This window comes from Phalacrocorax carbo, chromosome 1, assembly GCF_963921805.1.
Source record: "Phalacrocorax carbo chromosome 1, bPhaCar2.1, whole genome shotgun sequence".
NCBI classification, from domain to species: domain Eukaryota; kingdom Metazoa; phylum Chordata; class Aves; order Suliformes; family Phalacrocoracidae; genus Phalacrocorax; species Phalacrocorax carbo.
The window spans coordinates 22,872,247-22,891,432 of record NC_087513.1 but is presented as its reverse complement, the minus strand read 5'-3'; the positions used below and the strand labels follow the sequence as shown (position 1 = coordinate 22,891,432).

Below are 19,186 nucleotides of genomic sequence, written 5' to 3'. Positions count from 1 at the left end.
GTAGTTGGTTTATACATAGCTGTCTGCTGCCCCCGACACCAGGCCTCGGTTCCTCCACCCTCCTGCAAGCAGGGATAATGGGGGTAGTAAATAGTGACTTAGTAAGTTCTCACTCGACCTCTTGAACAAATGAAACGGCCAGTTTAAAAAATAACTTTTTTAAACAATAAAGCACTTAGATGGTACATATTTATTCCTTTCTGCTGATGGCTGAGTGCGGTGGCAGCGTGGCGAAGACCCCAGGGGTGCTCCATGTCACAGAAACTGGAACTGAAGCACCCTGCTCAGGGGTCAGAGCGACAAAAACAGAAAAGTTGTGAAACAGTTGGCAGCATCTCCACTGGGGAAGGGCAGGGACGCAATAGCATGAGGATATTTTCAGATTAAAACTGAGATTTTTTTTTTAATGTAAGCTTTACTTCTTGTCTTAATAAATAAAATGGACTTACTTCCTCCACGGCAATGTATGTAAGTAGACAAGAAAAGAGTACTTTCTGAAGGTGGGGATAGAAAGCTGGTTAAAACAAAAATATCCTAGGAATCAGCTTTTGATAATTCAGCGAGTTTGTATGTTTACTGACATTTAAGGTGCATTTTACAGAACCAAAATATTCATATCTGAATTGCTGTATCAAGAATAAAATGACCATGTCTAACACATCTCATAGACACAAGCAGACAGAAAGGTGGGAAGATGCTTGATTTTTCTGAGGACTTTGTATGATCGCCTGCTCCCCCCAGTTGAATCCACATTGCCTGTGCCTGGACTGGGGGATGAAGGCCCCAGTCCCTCTCCCTGCTCACACAGACGCACCTCCTCGCCCCGGGCCCAGGAGCCAGCCCACAGTTTGGCCCCTGACAAACAAAGCTGTGTCATTTTATCACTGCTAACACACAGTTTGTTGTGAGCAGCGTTGCCATCAGACTCTCTCACCAGACTCCTGCACCTGCAGAACTTCTCAGGGAAACGTGGTGAGCTTTTTCACATCTCTCTTGCAGAGCTCCTGCTCCAGCACCAAAGCCTCGTGTCCAGGCTGGAGCGTAAATTGACTTCTCAGTCCCCAGAGGGATTAGAAAGACTACTGTACACATCCCATCTAACTCACATGCTTTGCAGCCGATGGCAACCTTCCGACACACTGGAAGTTGGGTCTTTAAAAAAAAAAAAAAAAAGAATGTATCAAAACAAATGTTTCCTCATGGTAACAACGTTGCCATCCTTCCATTTACGGGATAGGCATTAGGGAAGTGGGATTCTTGCATCCTTACTGCATTTATTACCTTTTATTCATGATGTCTGAAGAAGGTCCCTTTTTGTTCTATAAACTTTTAGATAAATGTATGCCAAAAGCAGAAACATCTGCTAGCATTCCTTCTTTTAATTTACCCTGTCAAGCACACACTGCCTGGGATAAGATATGGCCATAGTATCCTATTAGTCTCATTGCAACAGACTGTCTTTGGGAAAACACATCACCATATACGCAGCTGAGCCTAGCAGGACACTGAAGCTCATGCATTTTGTGACGCTGCTACAAGACCTACCAGCTGCGCAGGGATCCAAGTTTCTCCTCTCCTCTCCTCCTGTCATAGACGCTATTAATGGTTTTATCAGACAAAGCTTCCCTTCTTACAACAGACTGGATTCCCTAATCTTTCAGTAAGTTTATCGGTTCATCTGCTGTATGTGTGACTTGATGAGAAAAAGTGGTCTTGTATTTGACCTATGCTGCTACTTCATCCATCTACAGCAAAGTACACCTAAACACTTACGTGAAGGAAAAATATGGGGAAAACGGCATGGGCCAATTTTGTCACTGAATTTAAAATATCTTACAAAAGTTGCTCTGTGTTATTCAAAGCTGCTGCATAAGAGTGATGTTGCCTTGGTGCTGGGTTAGTACTTTCATCCACTCTATCAAAATCATCTACTTTCTGTCTTGATAGAAAACAAGTAGTAGGACAGCATCATTTTGCCACAACCCGATAAGGAAAAATAAGCGAGGGATCAAAAGCAGAACTAATCCTTACTGCAATAGACATATATATTTGTCATTAAAAGTAATTTAACTAATGGACTGGCTCAAAACTGAGTGGAAGGTAAAGCTTCTCTATCCTTCACCTCACCCATACCACATTTCACTCCAGCTATCATCTGAATAGCAAACACTGCTCGGGACAGCAGATTTTAAAAACAAACACTTATCATTAATCTAAGACTTGATACAAGCCTCACATTACCTGCCAAATGTCAGAAGGCTGGTTCCGTGCTGCCTAAAGCAGGGAGTCAAACGGCTCAGCAGAGAAGCAGCGCTGGGAAACAGCTCGTGTACCCGACATGTAACTGATGAGAAGAGGGAGGTCAGGGCTGCTCTTCCACACGCAGTAGTTAGGCATGAAAAGGTCGGCGCCCATGGCAGCTACCACAAAGGCACTGGGAACAAGGAAACTTGGCCAGATTGCCCCTTTTGAGCTAAGCCATGAACTGAACTCCAGCCACAGCAAATCTGAATTATCTAACCTCAGCAACATTGCTTAGGGGTGAAGTCAGACAAAACAAAGGCTTTTCCAGACCCTAAAGAACAAGAATTTTAATTATATCCACACAGAGAACATGTAAAACATTTTTTTAAAGCAGGTCTTTGTGTTGCACGTGCCGGTCCAGACCTATTTACTATGGAGATACTGAGAAGGTCGCTATTCTCCATACTCCAGCATGGCAATTATTTCAAGCTGCTGCTTGAACAGTTTCTTGTCTCTCCAGCCATGCATGGGACCACTTGCTCTGAGCAACTGAATCAAGTTGTATGCTTGTTGCTACTCAACTATCAGAAATATTGTTGAAACTTGGGGCCTGACCCTGGGGTGAACTAGGAAGTCCTCAGCTGTACACCTTGGCGTGAGGGCCATTTGGAAGCTCCCTTGCACACACCCAGCTCTCATCTATTACAGCCCCTTACACTACAGAATCACAGAACGGTAGGGGTTGGAAGGGACCTCTGGACATCATCTCATCCAACCCCACTGCTTCAGCAGGGACACCCAGAGCATGGGGCACAGGAACGCATTCAGGCATGGTTTGAATGTCTCCAGGGAAGGAGACTCCACATCCTCCCTGGGCAGCCTGTGCCACTGCTCTGGCACCCTCACAGGAAAGAAATTTTTTCTCATGTTTAGCTGGAACTTCCTGTGTTCCAACTTGTGCCCATTGCCCCTTGGCCTGTTGTTGGCCAACACTGAAAAGAGTCCAGTCCCATCATCCTGACACCTGCCCTTCAGACATTTATAAACATTGATGTGATCCCCCCTCAGCCTTCTCTTCTCCAGGCTGAACAAACCCAGGTCTCAGCCTTTCCTCATAAGGGAGATGCTCCAGCCCCCTGACCATCTTGGTAGCTCTCCGCTGGACTTGCTCAAGCAGTTCCCTGTCCTTCTTACACTGGGGGGCTTTCAACACTCATGTAAAAGTCGGCTGCATCTTCTCAGACCCGTGAAACCTCTCAGAATCCGAGCAGCGGAACGGCAGAACAGGCCCGGGGTGAAGCGCAACAACGCGGCCCGCCCGCAGGGAAAGGGGGCCGGGGCGGGTTCGCTTCCAGCCCCGCAGCACGGACCCCGCGGGCAGCCGCAGCCCCGGCACCTGCTTCCCGCGGCCCCGCCGGGTCCCCCGCGACCCAGCCCCGGCCCCCGAGCACGCCTGCGGCCGGCCCCGCCGGCGGAGGGAGGAGACGCGGGGCGGGCGGCCCCGGGTGCGGGGGGAGCGGGGCGGGAGGCGCCGCTCACCCAAGCCCAGCCCCTCCCCGCAGCGCGGCTCGGCAGCGCCGGCCGCTCCCGCTTCCCCCCCCCGCCCCGGCCCGGGCTCTTTGTCGGTGGGCGCCGGCGGGGGGCCGCAGCGCCATGTCCTCCCCCAAGAACGGCTTCTATCGGCAGGAGATCACCAAGACCCTCTGGGAAGTGCGGGACCGCTACCGGGACCTGCAGCCGGTGGGGTCCGGCGCCTACGGAGCCGTCTGGTGAGCGGGGCGAGGCGGGGCGGGGCGGCCCCGGGAGGGGGCGGCGGGGGGCGGCGGCGGCCTCTGCCCCGGGCGGGGGGGGCGCTGCCCGGCCCGCTCCGCTCCGCTCCTCTCCCGCCTTGCTCCGTGCGAACTTTTTCCGGCTGTTGTGCCGGGCCCCGCTGCCCACCTGGCCGCCGCCGAGGCGGGCTGCGCCGCCGGGGGCAGCCCGGCCCTTCGCGGGGAGCCGGCAGGAGTACCGCCGCCAGCCCCACGCGTGTTTTCGTCCGCGGAGCAGGCGGCGCCCGGGGCGCGGTCCCCGCCGTGCCCAGCCTAGCCCTCCCCTCCCCTGCCCTCCCCTGCCCTGCCCTGCCCTGCCCTGGCCCGGGAGCGCTGCCCGCGGCTCCCCCGGAGCGACAGCGACCCCAGAACCCGGGGTGGTGGCCCTTGGGCTGGGGCGACTGGTTCGGGTTTGGCTTGGTGGTGGGGTTTTTTGGGGTTTTGTGGGATCTTTTCGTTTGTTTGTTTGTTTCTGCCTTCTTTTCTTCTTCCCTAGATGTTCCACTTTAAAGCTCTTGAAAATTGGTTGCTTTTCATCGCAGGGCTTGGCAGCGTTTTAAAGGAATGAAATTAGACGCTGGGTGCTGCCGGGGAGGCGTTTTGGGGAGGTTGGTGGCAGGCGCCTGGCAGGCCGAGGGCCGGGCAGCGCGGGGCGGGACGCGGGCACTCTCCAGCCAGGTTTGCAGTCTCGCTTTGGTCCTCACTCACCAAACTCTTCTTTTTCCCTTAAAGCTCAGCCGTTGATGGAAGAAGTGGTACCAAAGTGGCCATTAAGAAATTGTACCGGCCGTTTCAGTCTGAACTCTTTGCCAAGCGAGCGTACCGAGAGCTGCGCCTCCTGAAACACATGAAGCACGAAAACGTGAGTTGGGTCGCAGTTTACACACCTTAAAAACAAAGTTGTTTAGAGTTGGACAAGGTGGATGTGTGGCTGCATGGAATTCAGGAGTCTTTCTGCAAGACCTGCGTGTCTGTCTTTTGCCTTTATCTGCGAACATCAGTTCGCACAAGCTAGAATGTCCTGTGGTAAACACCACTTCACTTCCATGTAGGAAAGGTTGGGTAGGGAAGGTTAGGACCACGGTGGAATTTGTGCTCAGAGCTAGTGAGAGAGATTAAGGACCAGAAATTACTGTCTCCGTCACTACGTTCCGTGAGGTGCAGGAGAAGGCAGAGCACAGGTCTGTCCCTCTGGGTCTTGGGCACCAGCATCTCCCTTTTTTTTTTTTTGTTTTTTTTTTTTTTTCCTGAACTTGCATGAAGATGGCTATGGTACACATGCAGATCTCTGGAGAGGGGTTTCTCTTTTTTTTTATCATTCATGAAGCATTTGAAAGTTTTGGGTTTGTACTAATATGAAACAGGAAAAGTTAATGAATGACTAAATTGCTTTCCTGGGAAGCAGAGAATAGGAAACAGAGCTCTGCATAGACTCCTACGTAATGTGAAAGAGGAACAGCTGGACAAAGAAGCATTGAAAGTGCCATTTTGATAAAGATACTTAGTCCCAAGGTGGTTAGTGATTTAAGAAAAAAAAATAAAGGAGGAGAGATTAGTGTGAAAACAGTTATTGTGGAATCAAAGCACAAACCCCGGGTGAGAAGAGTCCCAGGATGGGCTTGGAGGATCATAGTGGCTTTAAAAGCTGTTTGTCGTGAATGCACATGGGAAATAAAAAAAGAGTTTGGAGGGAGTTGTTAAAATGATATATAAGAATCTGTTTTTAAAATGTTAATAAGGTGGGAGATTAAAGCATATGCTTGCCCTAGAGTACAGAGACTAGGCCATTCAGATGGCCTTCAAGGAAAGCTAAGAGATCGAAAGCAAGGATAAGAGAAACTCGTCAAAACAATAACCAGTCATTGCCATTTAATGTTATGCCATTAACATTGTGAATACCAACAATATCCAGGTTCATTTTGAAGAATAATCTGTGGGATGTCCTGCCTGTCCAGAAAAATGGGACCTTTTTGGAGGCTTAAGAACCTGTGTGCCTGTTAACAGTTTAGTCTGAATCTTCTAATACATTTGATCGCTTTACTTGATTCCTTTGAAGTAACTGCTTCATAACCACTGCTGTGTATGTTAAAGAGTTAATGTCTGCAGGAAACTTCTGTGTCATGCATGGGCTTTCATACACGCAACATTTTCTTTTCTGAACATTTGGGAGCAGAGCAGCTCGTGCAGTTGCCAAGCTCCTAACTGTGTCCAGAATTTTGAGATTATTTTTCTTCCATTTCCCAGAATAATCTGTTGGGTAGCATTTTCCACTCCTGGTGGTTTTTATGCAGTGTATGCCCTTCAGGATAATACTCTGGAACCCCTCCATGGACTTGTTTGATAATTAAAGAGTCTAGAAGAAAATGCTCACTGAGGAATGTAAGCACAATATGTAAAAGTTAGAAATCAATATATTTGAAAGAAGGGTATAATTCACAGTCTCAGGAAACAGTTTCAGTCACAGAAAGAAGAATCTGGTCTATATACTAAGGAAAGGCTGTACCATGAATTATGGCATCTACTCATTAGAGAACAAAGACTGAATAAATGATCCTGCAGGGATTCGCCAGCGCCATGGAGGCAGAAGCTGACTACTCCACCCGTCCGCGATGAGGCTGAGATGACAGTACAGCCCATCAAGAGAATTTCCATCCACCATCCCAGCCTCACACCCTTCTGCCAGCTGTTTCACCCCTGGTGAATTAGGAATAGCAACAACACCTTTTAGGGTTTCTAGTCCCGGTGGTGATCTCAGAGAGCCTCTTTTTTTGCATATTTCTACCAAAGGATGTTTTTTTGGGCAGAGAGTAAGGTCCTTTCCCGTTCACATTAGCAGTCCCCAGCGTGCTGTGTGGTGGCAGGAGAGCTGCCTGTTCTCTGTTGTTACCGTTGTGGCTTCCGTGGGTCTGGCTATGGAGTTTTGAACAGGCCGTGCTCACATGGGTGCATTTCTCCTCATAACAGGAATTAGTGGAATAGAACTGTGATTGAAGGATTTTTCCTAATTTTTCTGTTAACTAATACATTATAGTATACTTCTATAAAATAACCAGTTATCTATCTTTCTGGCTGTACTATAAATATAACTGCTATTAAAAATTAGTAAAACTGGAGTAATTCTATCAAAGGCAACAACAAAATAGCGATGCCACTGTTATCTCTGTCTTGGGTGTTGGTAAACTAAGTAGAGGAGGTAATCTAAGTAGAGGAGGTGGTATGTGATAGCTGGTCTCACGGTACTGCCACTATGGATTAGACTTGGGTTGTTGCAGTGTTGCAGTCATCTGCTAGTAAAGATCTTCATCTTGCTTTTCTCTTGCTTCAGGATATAAACTATTTCAAGGTTCTGTTTATTTGATAGTTGAAATTACATGCAATTTGCTTTTGTGATCTGTTTGTCTTTTAAAATGACTTCTGTAATCATGATACGTTTGATGTTGGATTACATGAAAAGTGTGATGTTTTGTTTGTTTCACCGTGATTGCCTCTCGATGGACCGTCTCTGCCCTTCATAGCTTTCGGGGAAGTATTGTGTTAAGCATGTAGCAACGCATTATTGTAGTTTATTTAACCTTATGCTGTATTCGGAATGATGGAAGAAATTGTAATGGTCTGACACATTGTGTTAAAAATAGCATCTCTGGTCCTCCATTAAGGTAACAGAAGATACCATTAAACCCATGCCACAGTGATATAATTCATCAGCATGTCATGCTACGAGTGAAGAAAATGGAGGAAAACTTCTGCTTAATACCCTGGCTGACCTCCATTATAGACCCTTTGAGGAATATGCTCATCCCCTTAATGTGGAAGGGCTGTAGGATGACCAGGAGTCCTGTAAAAACAAATATCAGAGTCATCCTACTGAATTTTACTGGAACTGCGTTTTACCTTGTAAAGAAGTTAACCTACGGGTCAATTTGCTTGTCTGTTTAGGTGTGTTCAGGAGGAGGCAACTCTGGCTGCTGGCATGACCATCTTTCATTATATATGCTAGACCTTTGTTCTGCCTAATGGCTCTCAAGTGGGACATTACTTAAATGTAGTGAGGAATATTTCTATATAAATCGTGCAAACTTGGTAGTGTGGGACTTGTCAACAACCTTTTGTAAACAAATCCAGAGGAGAAAGGGTGTTGAGGACCATGGGGCAGAGGCTGTGTGTGAAGAGGGCAAGCCCTGGCTGTTAGGAGATAAATCACTGTCTTTAATAGCACTGGAACCTTTTGTATTTTTGGTAGGCCTTTTAATTTGAGACAATCTGGGATGTTTCACAAGCATCATAAGCTAAGAAGCAGTCTAACCCAGATCAATTCCTCAGACATTGCCAAAAAGAAAAGTTAGTTTCCATCAGGATAAGCTGCCGGATCGCTGTGTAGCTGCATAAACATATTCTGGCACAAGAGAGGGAATGGTGTGAAAATGAGAAATAAAAACAGCTAAGGCAGAATGAAGAAACACTGGTTTGGGTTTTTGGGTTTTTTTCTTCGTTTATTCATGCTAGCTTCATCCCACTACAGACTTAGCAGCTCTTGATTATTTGGCATCTGCTGCATCTTGTAGAGAAGAACAGATTGTTTACCTTTAGGAACTTTTTTTCAGTAGCGCTGCTTTTGTTCCCTGCTTCTTTCCATTTTCAGTTCAGTTAAACTGAGGACCCTTAAAATTATCTATTATGGCTCTGACTTAAAACCAAAAACAGTGAAAATATGCCCCGCATGATAACTTTGGCCCTGGCTTTGGCTCTCAGGCATTTCCATAGCTCTTTGTTCGTGTATTCTTCTGCAGTTAATGGACATGTCTGTGTATGCAAAGCTAAACACAGACAAGTAAGCGGAGGTGCGGAACCATTAGTTTCATTTGGCAAATAACTTGAATTTTATTACGCGTTTCGACTGGAAGTAATGCCATGATACCCACTTCTGCTGAAACAACTGCATAGTGATTTGTACCGGTCCAGTCCTGGTGCCCTTCTCACCTCCAGTTTGCCAACAGAGGTTTTGAAGTTGCCAGCAAGATAGCTGGCGAGGGGAGATGGCACTGGACAGAGGGAGAGAAAAGCAGCGGCTTGTGCTGATGATGTCTTGTGTCAGAACAGAGTGTGGATTTTATGGAAGCGTAGTATACACGTGTGTGTTTGTGTATGGACATGCCTATGTGTACATATAAGTACATATAGTCATTCTGACCCAATTCTACCAACTTAAATTCTGAATGTTTTTCTGGCATAAAATTTTTGACAAATGCCCGTTAAACATTTCTTAGGTCAGTTAATATTCTACAGATGTTTCTCTTCCTGGAAACCCTGTATGTAAGAGGCAACTGCCGTATTAGTTTAAAGGTACTCTATATTATGCTCTCATTCATTGCTCTGAGTGGAAATTATTCTCTGGTGTATTCCCACATCTGAAGACCAGTGTGTGTTTTGCATTATGAGAACCACGTAGCTCTTTTTTTCCCCTTTTGGAAGGAACTTGGGTATCCAACAGACACCAGATTGTCTGTCTCTCTACAGCTATGTTTCTGAGGATGATGCAGGCCTTCGCTTTTATGTTGGCTAGTATTTATTTCTGTTGACTTCTTCATTTTGAAAAAATGTTGGGCTTTTTATTTACACCTACACGGTATCAACCAAGGAAGGAGTTTGTTCCAGAGAAAATAGTGGGGTACTCTATGTTCCTGCCTGAGAAAATCTTGAAACTGACACCTTTTGCAGTTCATCTAGCAGGACACGAGCACTGGAAGAGCAACAGCCTCTACAGTGTGCAAAATCAGAGGAAGAAGGGAGTTGTAGATGAGATGAGGGATGCCTTTATAGATGAAAGCATGCTCACTGTGTTAGGTTTCCCACAGCAAGCCCTGCAGGGCTACACCAGCTCAAAATTCACATCCTTTGGGTATACAAGTGCCTGTAAAGTGCAATTCAGGATTCCCGGCTGGTGATGGCTCATCTCCTCATGGACCCTTACGAAAGCAAAAATATGGTTATAACTGGATAGTTTATTGCTGTCAGAAGGTTGTAGGGGAGAAGAATGCCTGGCTGCTTTTCTGTGGACTGAAAGCTTCCCACAGCTAGGGAGCTAAGAGGACACCAGAGTCACTTATTTTGGTACTCAAAAGCCAATAAATCAAAATAGTGGTGTCGGTTGTCACTTCTGCTTATTTTCACAAACCTGCCTCTCCTGGACAGGCTGGAGAGCTGAGCCAAGGGGGACCTGATGAAATTCAACAAGAGCAAGTGCAGGGTCCTGCACCTGGGAAGGAACAACCCCCTGCACCAGTACAGGCTGGGGGCTGAACTGCTGGAAAGCGGCTCTGTTGAGAAGGACCTGGGAGTGCTGGTGGGCAACAAGCTGACCATGAGCCAGCAATGTGCCCTTGTGGCTAAGGCGGCCAATGGTATCCCGGGGTGCATTAAAAGGAGTGTGGCCAGCAAATTGAGAGAGGTTATCCTCCCCCTCTATTCTGCCCTGGTGAGACCACATTTGGAGTACTGTGTCCAGTTTCGGGCCCCCCAGTTTAAGAAGGACAGGGAACTGCTTGAACAAGTCCAGCGGAGAGCTACCAAGATGATCAGGGGGCTGGAGCATCTCCCTTATGAGGAAAGGCTGAGAGACCTGGGTTTGTTCAGCCTGGAGAAGAGAAGGCTGAGGGGGGATCTCATCAATGTTTATAAATGTCTGAAGGGCAGGTGTCAGGATGATGGGACTGGACTCTTTTCAGTGTTGGCCAACAACAGGCCAAGGGGCAATGGGCACAAGTTGGAACACAGGAAGTTCCAGCTAAACATGAGGAAAAACTTCTTTCCTGTGAGGGTGCCAGAGCAGTGGAAGAGGCTGCCCAGGGAGGCTGTGGAGTCTCCTTCCCCGGAGACATTCAGAACCACGCCTCAATGCGTTCCTGTGCCCCCTGCTCTGGGTGTGCCTGCTGAAGTAGTGGGGTTGGATGAGATGATGTCCAGAGGTCCCTTCCAACCCCTACCATTCCGTGATTCTTTGTTTTACCTAGGCTGGACTTCAGCTGATAGCCATTTTTCACACCTGAGCCTTGTGTACTAATAAAGCAGACTGATTAGCCTAGTCCAGTAAATGAGAAGAGGGAAGACAGCACTGAAACCCAAGCCTTCTCTTTGGATTGCCATCTAATCCAGAGATGACAGTGTGTCTATCCACAGGATTTGGATGTGTCCAGTGTTACATATGGGCCCATTGAAAGAAGAGTGTGGTGATGCTTATGGGTTCAGCTTGTGTCTGCTGGTGTGCAGACTGGCAGGAGGAAAGGAAAGGAGCTCTCTGTCCTTCAGTAGGCATCCCTAGTGTCATGTGGAGTAATCGGTGAGGAAGAAAGGTGACTGTGGTGCAAGCCTTGTGCATGGATAGTTAAAATTTTAAAATATTGAGAATTCTTAGTCTAGTAAAAGGATGCAGTTGCCCTATGATGTGGAACAGCGCAGGAACATGAAGTTGAAGCTAACCCTGCAGAAAATTTAATGCAGCATAATATGTAGTTCAGTGCACCCCAGCAGGGATTTCTCTCAAAAACATACTTGAGTTTGTAGCCTGAGTGCCAAAGCCACTCATCTTTACTGTGTTTTCATGCGTAATATCCACAAGAGAAAGCAGCACTTAATGCATGACATATAACCTAAATTACTTATTAACTTATACAAGATCCAAGTTTTTCATTGATGCGCTGCTGCTTACATCAGAAACTTTCCTTCCCAGAAATGCAGTGGAACAGACCTTGAATAAAAGTAATCCAATACATGAAAGTGCAGGGGAGGACAGAGGCGGGGAGCTCTTCGCTGTTGTGCTCCACTGCTGGAATAACATTTGGAAAAAGAGGCAGCTGAGAAGGGAAGGGCAGAAACCACCTTACCAACGCAAAGCTGTTATTTATTTGTTGACAGTAGTTAAAGTTGGTCAGGGTGGTTAGTGTAAATGTCTGGGGGAGGTGGGGCAGACCGTAGGCATAAGGAGGGCTGGAGACGGTGGTGTGTCCCGTTCCCCCACCCACTGGCTTCATAGGGAAAAGAAGCAATCAACAAAGAAAATATATTGAGTAAATGCACACGTGTGGAAGGGTAGCTTTGCTCTGACAGTGGTTTTGTTTTGCAGGAAGATGGGAGAGACACAGTATTACACTCTCTCCTTGAGATACAAGGAAGGAAGGTACTTCAGTGGAGGCTGCAGAAATCCAAGTTGTTTTTCAGTCAGATGGGCGGTAGGAAACAAGGTGCATCCTCGTGGGCTAATTGATTTGAGAAATTGCCTTTTAGCAGAGTTGATGGGGTGAAAAAAGGAGACCCTGAAAGAGCAGTGCTGCAGCCCATTTCCACAGATGCTTTTCGCTGCCATCGCAGAGTGTACTGGGTTCGTTCCTCGGCTGTGCTTCCATCTCTGATAGTATCAGTAGTTGTGCTGAATTAACACCAAAAATAGATCTACACAAAGTTTCACAGATACCTCTGTTACACTTCATATAGGCTACACTATGAAAAATAAGTTACTCTTGTAGTTGTTTTACAGTGGCTTACTTTTGTGCTAGGACATTCTTTAAGTATCATAAAGGTCTTTTTTACAAATATTGTATTTCATTCAAAGCATTTTAGACAGACACAGGAGTTTTTATTATATTATAGAGGAGGGAGTTTCCTACACTTTATCCAGTTCTTTTCCTGAAGAAGTAGCTGGAGTTGTATCTTCCTCGGAGGATTTATTTTATCCTGTACCTCCTTGTGCTTAACATATCTGCAGAAAGCTGTGACCTAAATGGAAATACTAATGACTGTTCCAGTACAGGAAAATCATCCCAAAGTGCAGCTATTAAATAAAGATCACTGAGAAGAGGAAATGGTCCCTCACTTTTACTTTTAAATTTATTAACTATTAGCATGTCTTACCATTTTGGACACTGACATGGATTTCAGGATTTTTAGAAAGCTTGCTCTGTTAAGCAAGGAAAGGAAGTATTGTGAAGTCAGTGGCGTGTAAAAAGAGTTTTCTTCTTTATTATTTACAGTTGCCTTCAGCAGGAGCTGAATGTTGGTCTCAGTGGTATCCTTCAGAGGATTTGCAGAATGATAAGCTTGTCTCCACGAGTTTGCAACATTTCCTCAGAAGTAATGTATATTTTATGTCAGGCAGTATTAAGTAACTACCAGGAACTCTGTTTACTTGAATGGGGAAGCAGTAAAATATTAGTGAACGTCATTAAGTGTGTTCTGGGGATGGTATGCTCTTTATGGAAATGTGTTCTTCATGCTCCTGTGTTTCACAGTGGGTGCCTGATAATGCCTTGGTGCACAGATGGATGTGGTACAGCAGCCACACTCTCTCATCCTCTGCTGTGTCCCTTCTTTTTATTGTGCTGTCCCAGTGTCATTCACTGTTGCATTCAGACGTGATGGGGTTTATTTTCTTACGTTTCTTGCTTAGGTAAATGAAGGCATGGAAATATCAACTTGAGGACAACAAGCAGGACTTTTGAAAAAGTGGGGCTTAATAGGGGAGGAAGTGCATATTGGATAAGATCACTGATAAATATTAACTTCCTTCTTTTTAATACTGAAATTTTCAGAGAGCACACAACGTGTCTGGCTGTGTGCGCTCTGTGTGAGTGCATGCCTTAGGAAATGCCCATAGAGCTGTATTATGCTCCATTGTTTCATGTACATCTTCCTAATTCCTCTCTCCTCCCTTTCTCTCCCTGACTCTACATAGAAATGGAAAAACTATGTAAAACTGTTGTGCAGGAAAATAATACTCTTGCTGTAATGTTAGCACTGAAGGTATTACTTAAAATAATAACCACATCCTCTGTGGATTTAATTATTGTTTTATGGTAGTTATATTATTCTTATTTAATTAGTTTCCTGTAACAGTTCTCAAGAAAATTTTATTAGTGTTTTTTTTCAAAGTTATATGTGGCTACAAAGAAAAAGAGTTGTAATTTTCTGTCTTCATCTTTACTAGTTTTTCTATCTGTCCTAGTTTCACCTGGGATAGAGTTAATTCTCCTCCTAGTAGCTGGTATAGGGCTGTGTTTTGGATTTAGGATGAGTATAATGTTGATAACACACTGATGTTTTAGTATAAACAGTATAAGCAGTGTTTACACTAAGTGAAGGACTTTTCAGCTCCCCATGCTCTGCCAGGTGCACAAGAAGCTGGGCGGGGGCACAGCCAGGACAGCTGACCCCAACTGACCAATGGGATATTCCATACTATATGACATAATGCCCAGTATATAAACGGGGGGGACTTGACCAGGGGCAGCAATCACTGCCTGGGGGCTGGCTGGGCATCAGTCACTGAGTGGCGAGTGATTGCATCGCATCACTTGTTGTTCCTGGGTTTTGTTCCTCTCTCTCTTTTTTGTTGTCTTCCTTTTCATTACAAGTTGTTGTTATTATCTATTAAACTGTTCTTATCTCAACCCACAAGTTTTCACTGGTTGAGAGAGTCCCTTGGGAGGCAGCCCTGAAGGGCAAAGGAGTCCAGGAAGGCTGAGCATTCTTCAGGAAGGAAGCCTTGAAGTTGCAGGAGCAGGCTTCCCTGAACTGGCGGGGAAGGCAACCAGCCTGCCTGAACAGGGAGCTTTTGCTGGCACTCAGGAAAAAAAGGAGAGTTTATGACTTTTTGGAAGAAGGGGCAGGCAACTCAAGAAGAGTACAGGGATCTCGTTAGGTCATGCAGAGAGAAAATTAGAGAGACAAAAGCCTAGCTAGAACTCAATATGGCCACTGTTGCAAAATATAACAAGAAGTGTTTTTACAAATACATTAACAACAAAAAGAGAGCCAAGGAGAATCTCCATCCTCTGTTGGATGCGGAAGGGTATGTTACCACCGAGGATGAGGCAAAGGCTGAGGTACTAAATGCCTTCTTTGCCTCAGTCTTTAATGTTCAGACCAGTTATCCCCATGGTATTCAGCCCCCTGAGCTGGGAGGTAGGGACAAGGAGCAGGATAAACCCCCCTATAATCCAGGAGGAAGCAGTTCACGACCTGCTGTGCCACCTGGACACTCACAAGTCTATGGGGCCAGGTGGGATCCACCCAAGAGTCCTGAGGGAGCTGGCAGAGGACGTTGCCAAGTCACTCCATCATTTATCAGCAGTCCTGGTTAACAGGGGAGGTCCCAGACAACTGGAGGCTTGCCAATGTGATGCCCATCTACATGAAGGGCCAGAAGGAGGATCCAGGGAACTACAGGCCCATCACCCTGACCTCGGTACTGCGGAAGGTTATGGAGCGGTTCATCTCGAGTGAGCTCACCAGGCATGTGCAGGATAACCAGGGGATCAGGCCCAGCCAGCATGGGTATAAGAAAGGCAGGTCCTGCCTGACCAACCTGGTCTCCTTCTATGACCAGGTGACCCACCTAGTGGATGAGAGAAAGGCTGTGGATGTTGTCTACCTGGACTTTAGCAATGCCTTTGATGCTCTCTCCCACAACATCCTCCTAGAGAAGCTGGCGGCTCATGGCTTAGACAGGTGTACTCTTCACTGGGTAGAAAAACAGCTGGATGGCTGAGCCCAGAAAGTTGTGAACAGAGCTAAATCCAGTTGGCAGCCAGTCACAAGCATTGTTCCCCAGGGCTCAGTGTTGGGGCCAGTCTTGTTTAATATCTATCAGTGATCTGGATGATGAGATTGAGTGCACCCTCAGTAAGTTTGCAGATGACATCAAGTTGGGTGGGAGTGTTGATCTGCTTAAGGCTAGGAAGGCTTTACAGAGGGACCTGGACAGGCTGGATCGATGGGCCAAACTCAGTTGTATGACATTTAACAAGGCCAAGTGCCTGGTCCTGCACTTGGGTCACAACAACCCCATGCAACACTACAGGCCTGTGGAAGAGTGGCTGGAAAACTGCCTGGTGGAGAAGGACCTGGGGGTGTTGGTTGACAGCTGGCTGAACATGAGCCAGCAGTGTGCCCAGGTGGCCAAGAAGACCAACAGCATTGTGGCTTGTATCAGGAATAGTGTGGCCAGCAGGAGTAGGGCAGTGATCGTGCCCCTGTACTCGGCACTGGTGAGGCCTCACCTCGAGTACTGTGTTCAGTTTTGGGCCCCTCACTACAAGAAGGATATCAAGTTGCTGGAGCACATCCAGGGAAGGGCAACAAAGATGGTGAAGGGTCTGGAGAGCAGGTCTGATGAGGAGTGGCTAAAGGAACTGGGGTTGTTTAGTCTGGAGAAGAGGAGGCTGAGGGGAGACCTTATCACTCTCTACAACTACCTGAAGGGAGGTTGTAGTGAGGTGGGTATTGGTCTCTTCTCCCAAGTAACTAGTGATGGGATGAGAGGAAATGGCCTCAAGCTGCATCAGGGGAGGTTTAGATTGGATATTAGGAAAGATTTCTTTACTGAAAGGGTTATCATGGATTGGAACAGGCTGCCCAGAGGGGTGGTGGAGTCACCATCCCTGGAGGTGTTCAAAAAACATGTAGGCATGGCACTTCAGGACATGGTTTAGGAGGCATGGTGTGTTGGGTTGGTGGTTGGACTTGATGATCTTAGAGGTCTTTTCCAACCTTAATGATTCTATGATTCTTACTTTTGCCCTTCCAGTTCTCTTCCCCATCCCACCAGGTTGGGGCAAGGGGTGTGAACAAGTGTCTGGGTGGAGCTTGGTCGCAGACTGGGCTTAAACCAAAACACTATCTTGTTCATCATTATGAAATTTTGATAATATCCAGGCTAACTGTAGTTCCCCCTGAATGTGGAAAAGATGAAAATACGCAGAGTAAGGATGTCATCAGAGTTGGAGATTTTTATTTAAAGCTTTAAATAAAGGAAGTCACCTTTCTTGCATTTTTTTCCTGCATTTCTGCTCTCACTTCTTGTTATTTTAATGCACTGTGTTTTACTGAACTCTGTTTTGTGGAGCAATTAAGCCATAGTAGTAATATCCAAAATCCATCTTGACTTTTATCGAAGTGGATTTTGCAGTCCTTTTTGTACTTTGATGGTAACATCAGACAACATAATGTACTGTTACCACTGGTGTCTTTCTTGCAGTTTCTAATTTCATACGGTTTTAGTTTTATATATAATCTGATGTCCTTAAATTGTATGGCCATGGAGATCGGTCTGAACAAGGTTATAAATGTTATTAATCTTTTAGCTTGCTTTCCCACAAACCCCTGCACATCTCTGTTGACATGGCAACCTGCACCTGAGAAACACCATGAGCAGTCCAGGGCTTTGGAGACCTCCTCTGAGCAGGCAGAAGTGGTCATGAATTAGTAGTAGGAGTAGAAAAGAAGCAACTTGAAAAGCCTGTGCTATTTAGGTGCTGCCTGGATTAAGCAGCACCCAAGCTGAGATCTGGCTTCAGGCAATTCCAGCTACATCTTTTAGAGCATCAGTTTCTGTATATTTAATTTTCTGGTGTTGAGAGAAGCGTTGGCAGTTACCATAATGCATCTAGTCAGTTGGTATAATTCTGCTGAAAAACATACTAATATGAAAAACTGTGGTGGGGAATCTGTTTTACTAGATTGTTATTTCTCTGTTGAGTGATAGAATGCTTTTGTTTGAACAAAAATACTCTTAACGAGAACCTAAAGTATAAGCCAGTAAATCATATTAAGCTCTTGATAATTTACTCTTTTTATAAAGAGTTTAGTCCTAGTTTCTTCTCCATACTCCCAATTAGATATCGCAGTCTATGTACCTAAATTACCCTGTTACTGAAATCAGATGATGTTTAAAGTGTTCTTCGTTGTCAGGCAGCAGGCCCAGCTAGGTGAATAGCACTTATAACTGCTTCAGGTTATAAACCAATTTGTCTGGTTTATTTTTGCCACTTCAGTGGTTCAAACTGAAAGATACCCTCTCCTCTTACATAAATTTTTTAGCCTCTGAATTTTTTGTTCAAGTAAATGAATTTTTAAAATTTTTTTTATCACAGGGTCAAACAGCCCTCAGAGTTATAAAATTTAACACATAACAAATTGTGGTGTTGCCAGGGACTAATTTCAGTATTCTCTCTGCCATCTTTATGCCTATAGCTAATGTCTCACTATGGAAATGTATTTTATTATATTTTTTCATTTATTATGCAGTTCAGAATTTTTTGTGTTAAATTGGTATTAATCCATTTCTCTCCCTTATTTTTAGGTCATTGGAATATTGGATGTGTTCACACCAGATGTATCGCTGGATAAGTTTAATGACTTGTAAGTTCAGAGTTGTTTGTATTAGGGAGCAGGGCATCATTGCTTGTGCGGGAGGAAGGGTTCTTGTTTTTTTAAATGGAGAATTCCAAAATTGTTGCTTCATGGATTGTATTCTTATTTTTCTGAAGATTTTATTCTTCTGAATTTCATCTTAATATAACTCTCATGTGCAACTTCAAAATTTGTAGGCTGAGATTTTCAGATTGTCATTAGAACAAGTTACTCATAAGGCATGTACTTCCTTCAGCCCTTCATACATGGCAGTTTGGTGGATTCCCCAATCCACCTTTCAAGTACTGACTCCTTGCCCTAATGCCCAGGTTGCCCAAATGATAGGACAATTCTTAACCCAAACAAGTAGGCTGAAATTTATGCCTGCTACATGACATGTCTCTGGTGTGATCCATCCTAATTCAAGGACTAATTCAAAACCGCTGATGTTGCTGAATTTTTTAGTGGTTATCTGTGCTGTGGTTCGTTGTATTCCCAGACTGGTTTCCCAGTCCAGTGGTCCAAACAGCTCATGATATAGATCCTTTCCAGCACCAGGCATGTACATCTCCCTGACTTTTTGGTGGCATCTCAGACACAAGATATTTAGCATGTCTGTTGTTTTGCTTTTGTATCCTGCTGCAATTCTTGTGAATTAGAGTCACTAGAGAAACAGTGGTCAGAAGTCCTGGTAGGCTTAATGTAGATTTCATGTTACATTTGTAGAACTGTTGTGAATTTCACCAAATGTAGCTATGTTTCAAAAACAAACTTGCATATTTAGATATTACAAAGAAAGCTCTCTGGCAGGAAAATATAGAAAATGAAGTATAGAAAACATGGACCGTGTGTTCATATTGATCATTTGGGCCAAAATGATCATTGAGCCAAAAAGGATGTTGTCCATATTGCCTATTGTGCTAGAATTTTATACACGTGCATTTTATTACATACGC

The 19,186-nt window shown here is 45.2% G+C and overlaps 1 protein-coding gene across 3 annotated transcripts in view; it reads left to right on the top strand.

Annotated features, from left to right (window-relative positions):
- Window positions 1-3,734: 3,734 nt before the first annotated feature.
- Window positions 3,735-19,186, top strand: part of MAPK12 (mitogen-activated protein kinase 12) — a 45,862-nt gene continuing 30,410 nt past the window's right edge. Inside the window, exons 1-3 of one of the 3 annotated variants that reach the window (XM_064446003.1) lie at window positions 3,735-4,013; window positions 4,785-4,914; window positions 18,181-18,239. In XM_064446003.1, coding sequence (XP_064302073.1) covers window positions 3,898-4,013; window positions 4,785-4,914; window positions 18,181-18,239 — 305 coding nt within the window. In that variant the 5' untranslated portion in view covers window positions 3,735-3,897. Of the gene's footprint in view, window positions 4,014-4,113; window positions 4,661-4,784; window positions 4,915-18,180; window positions 18,240-19,186 lie in introns of those variants that run through there. The other 2 variants (XM_064445996.1, XM_064446012.1) reach the window with 2 other exon arrangements.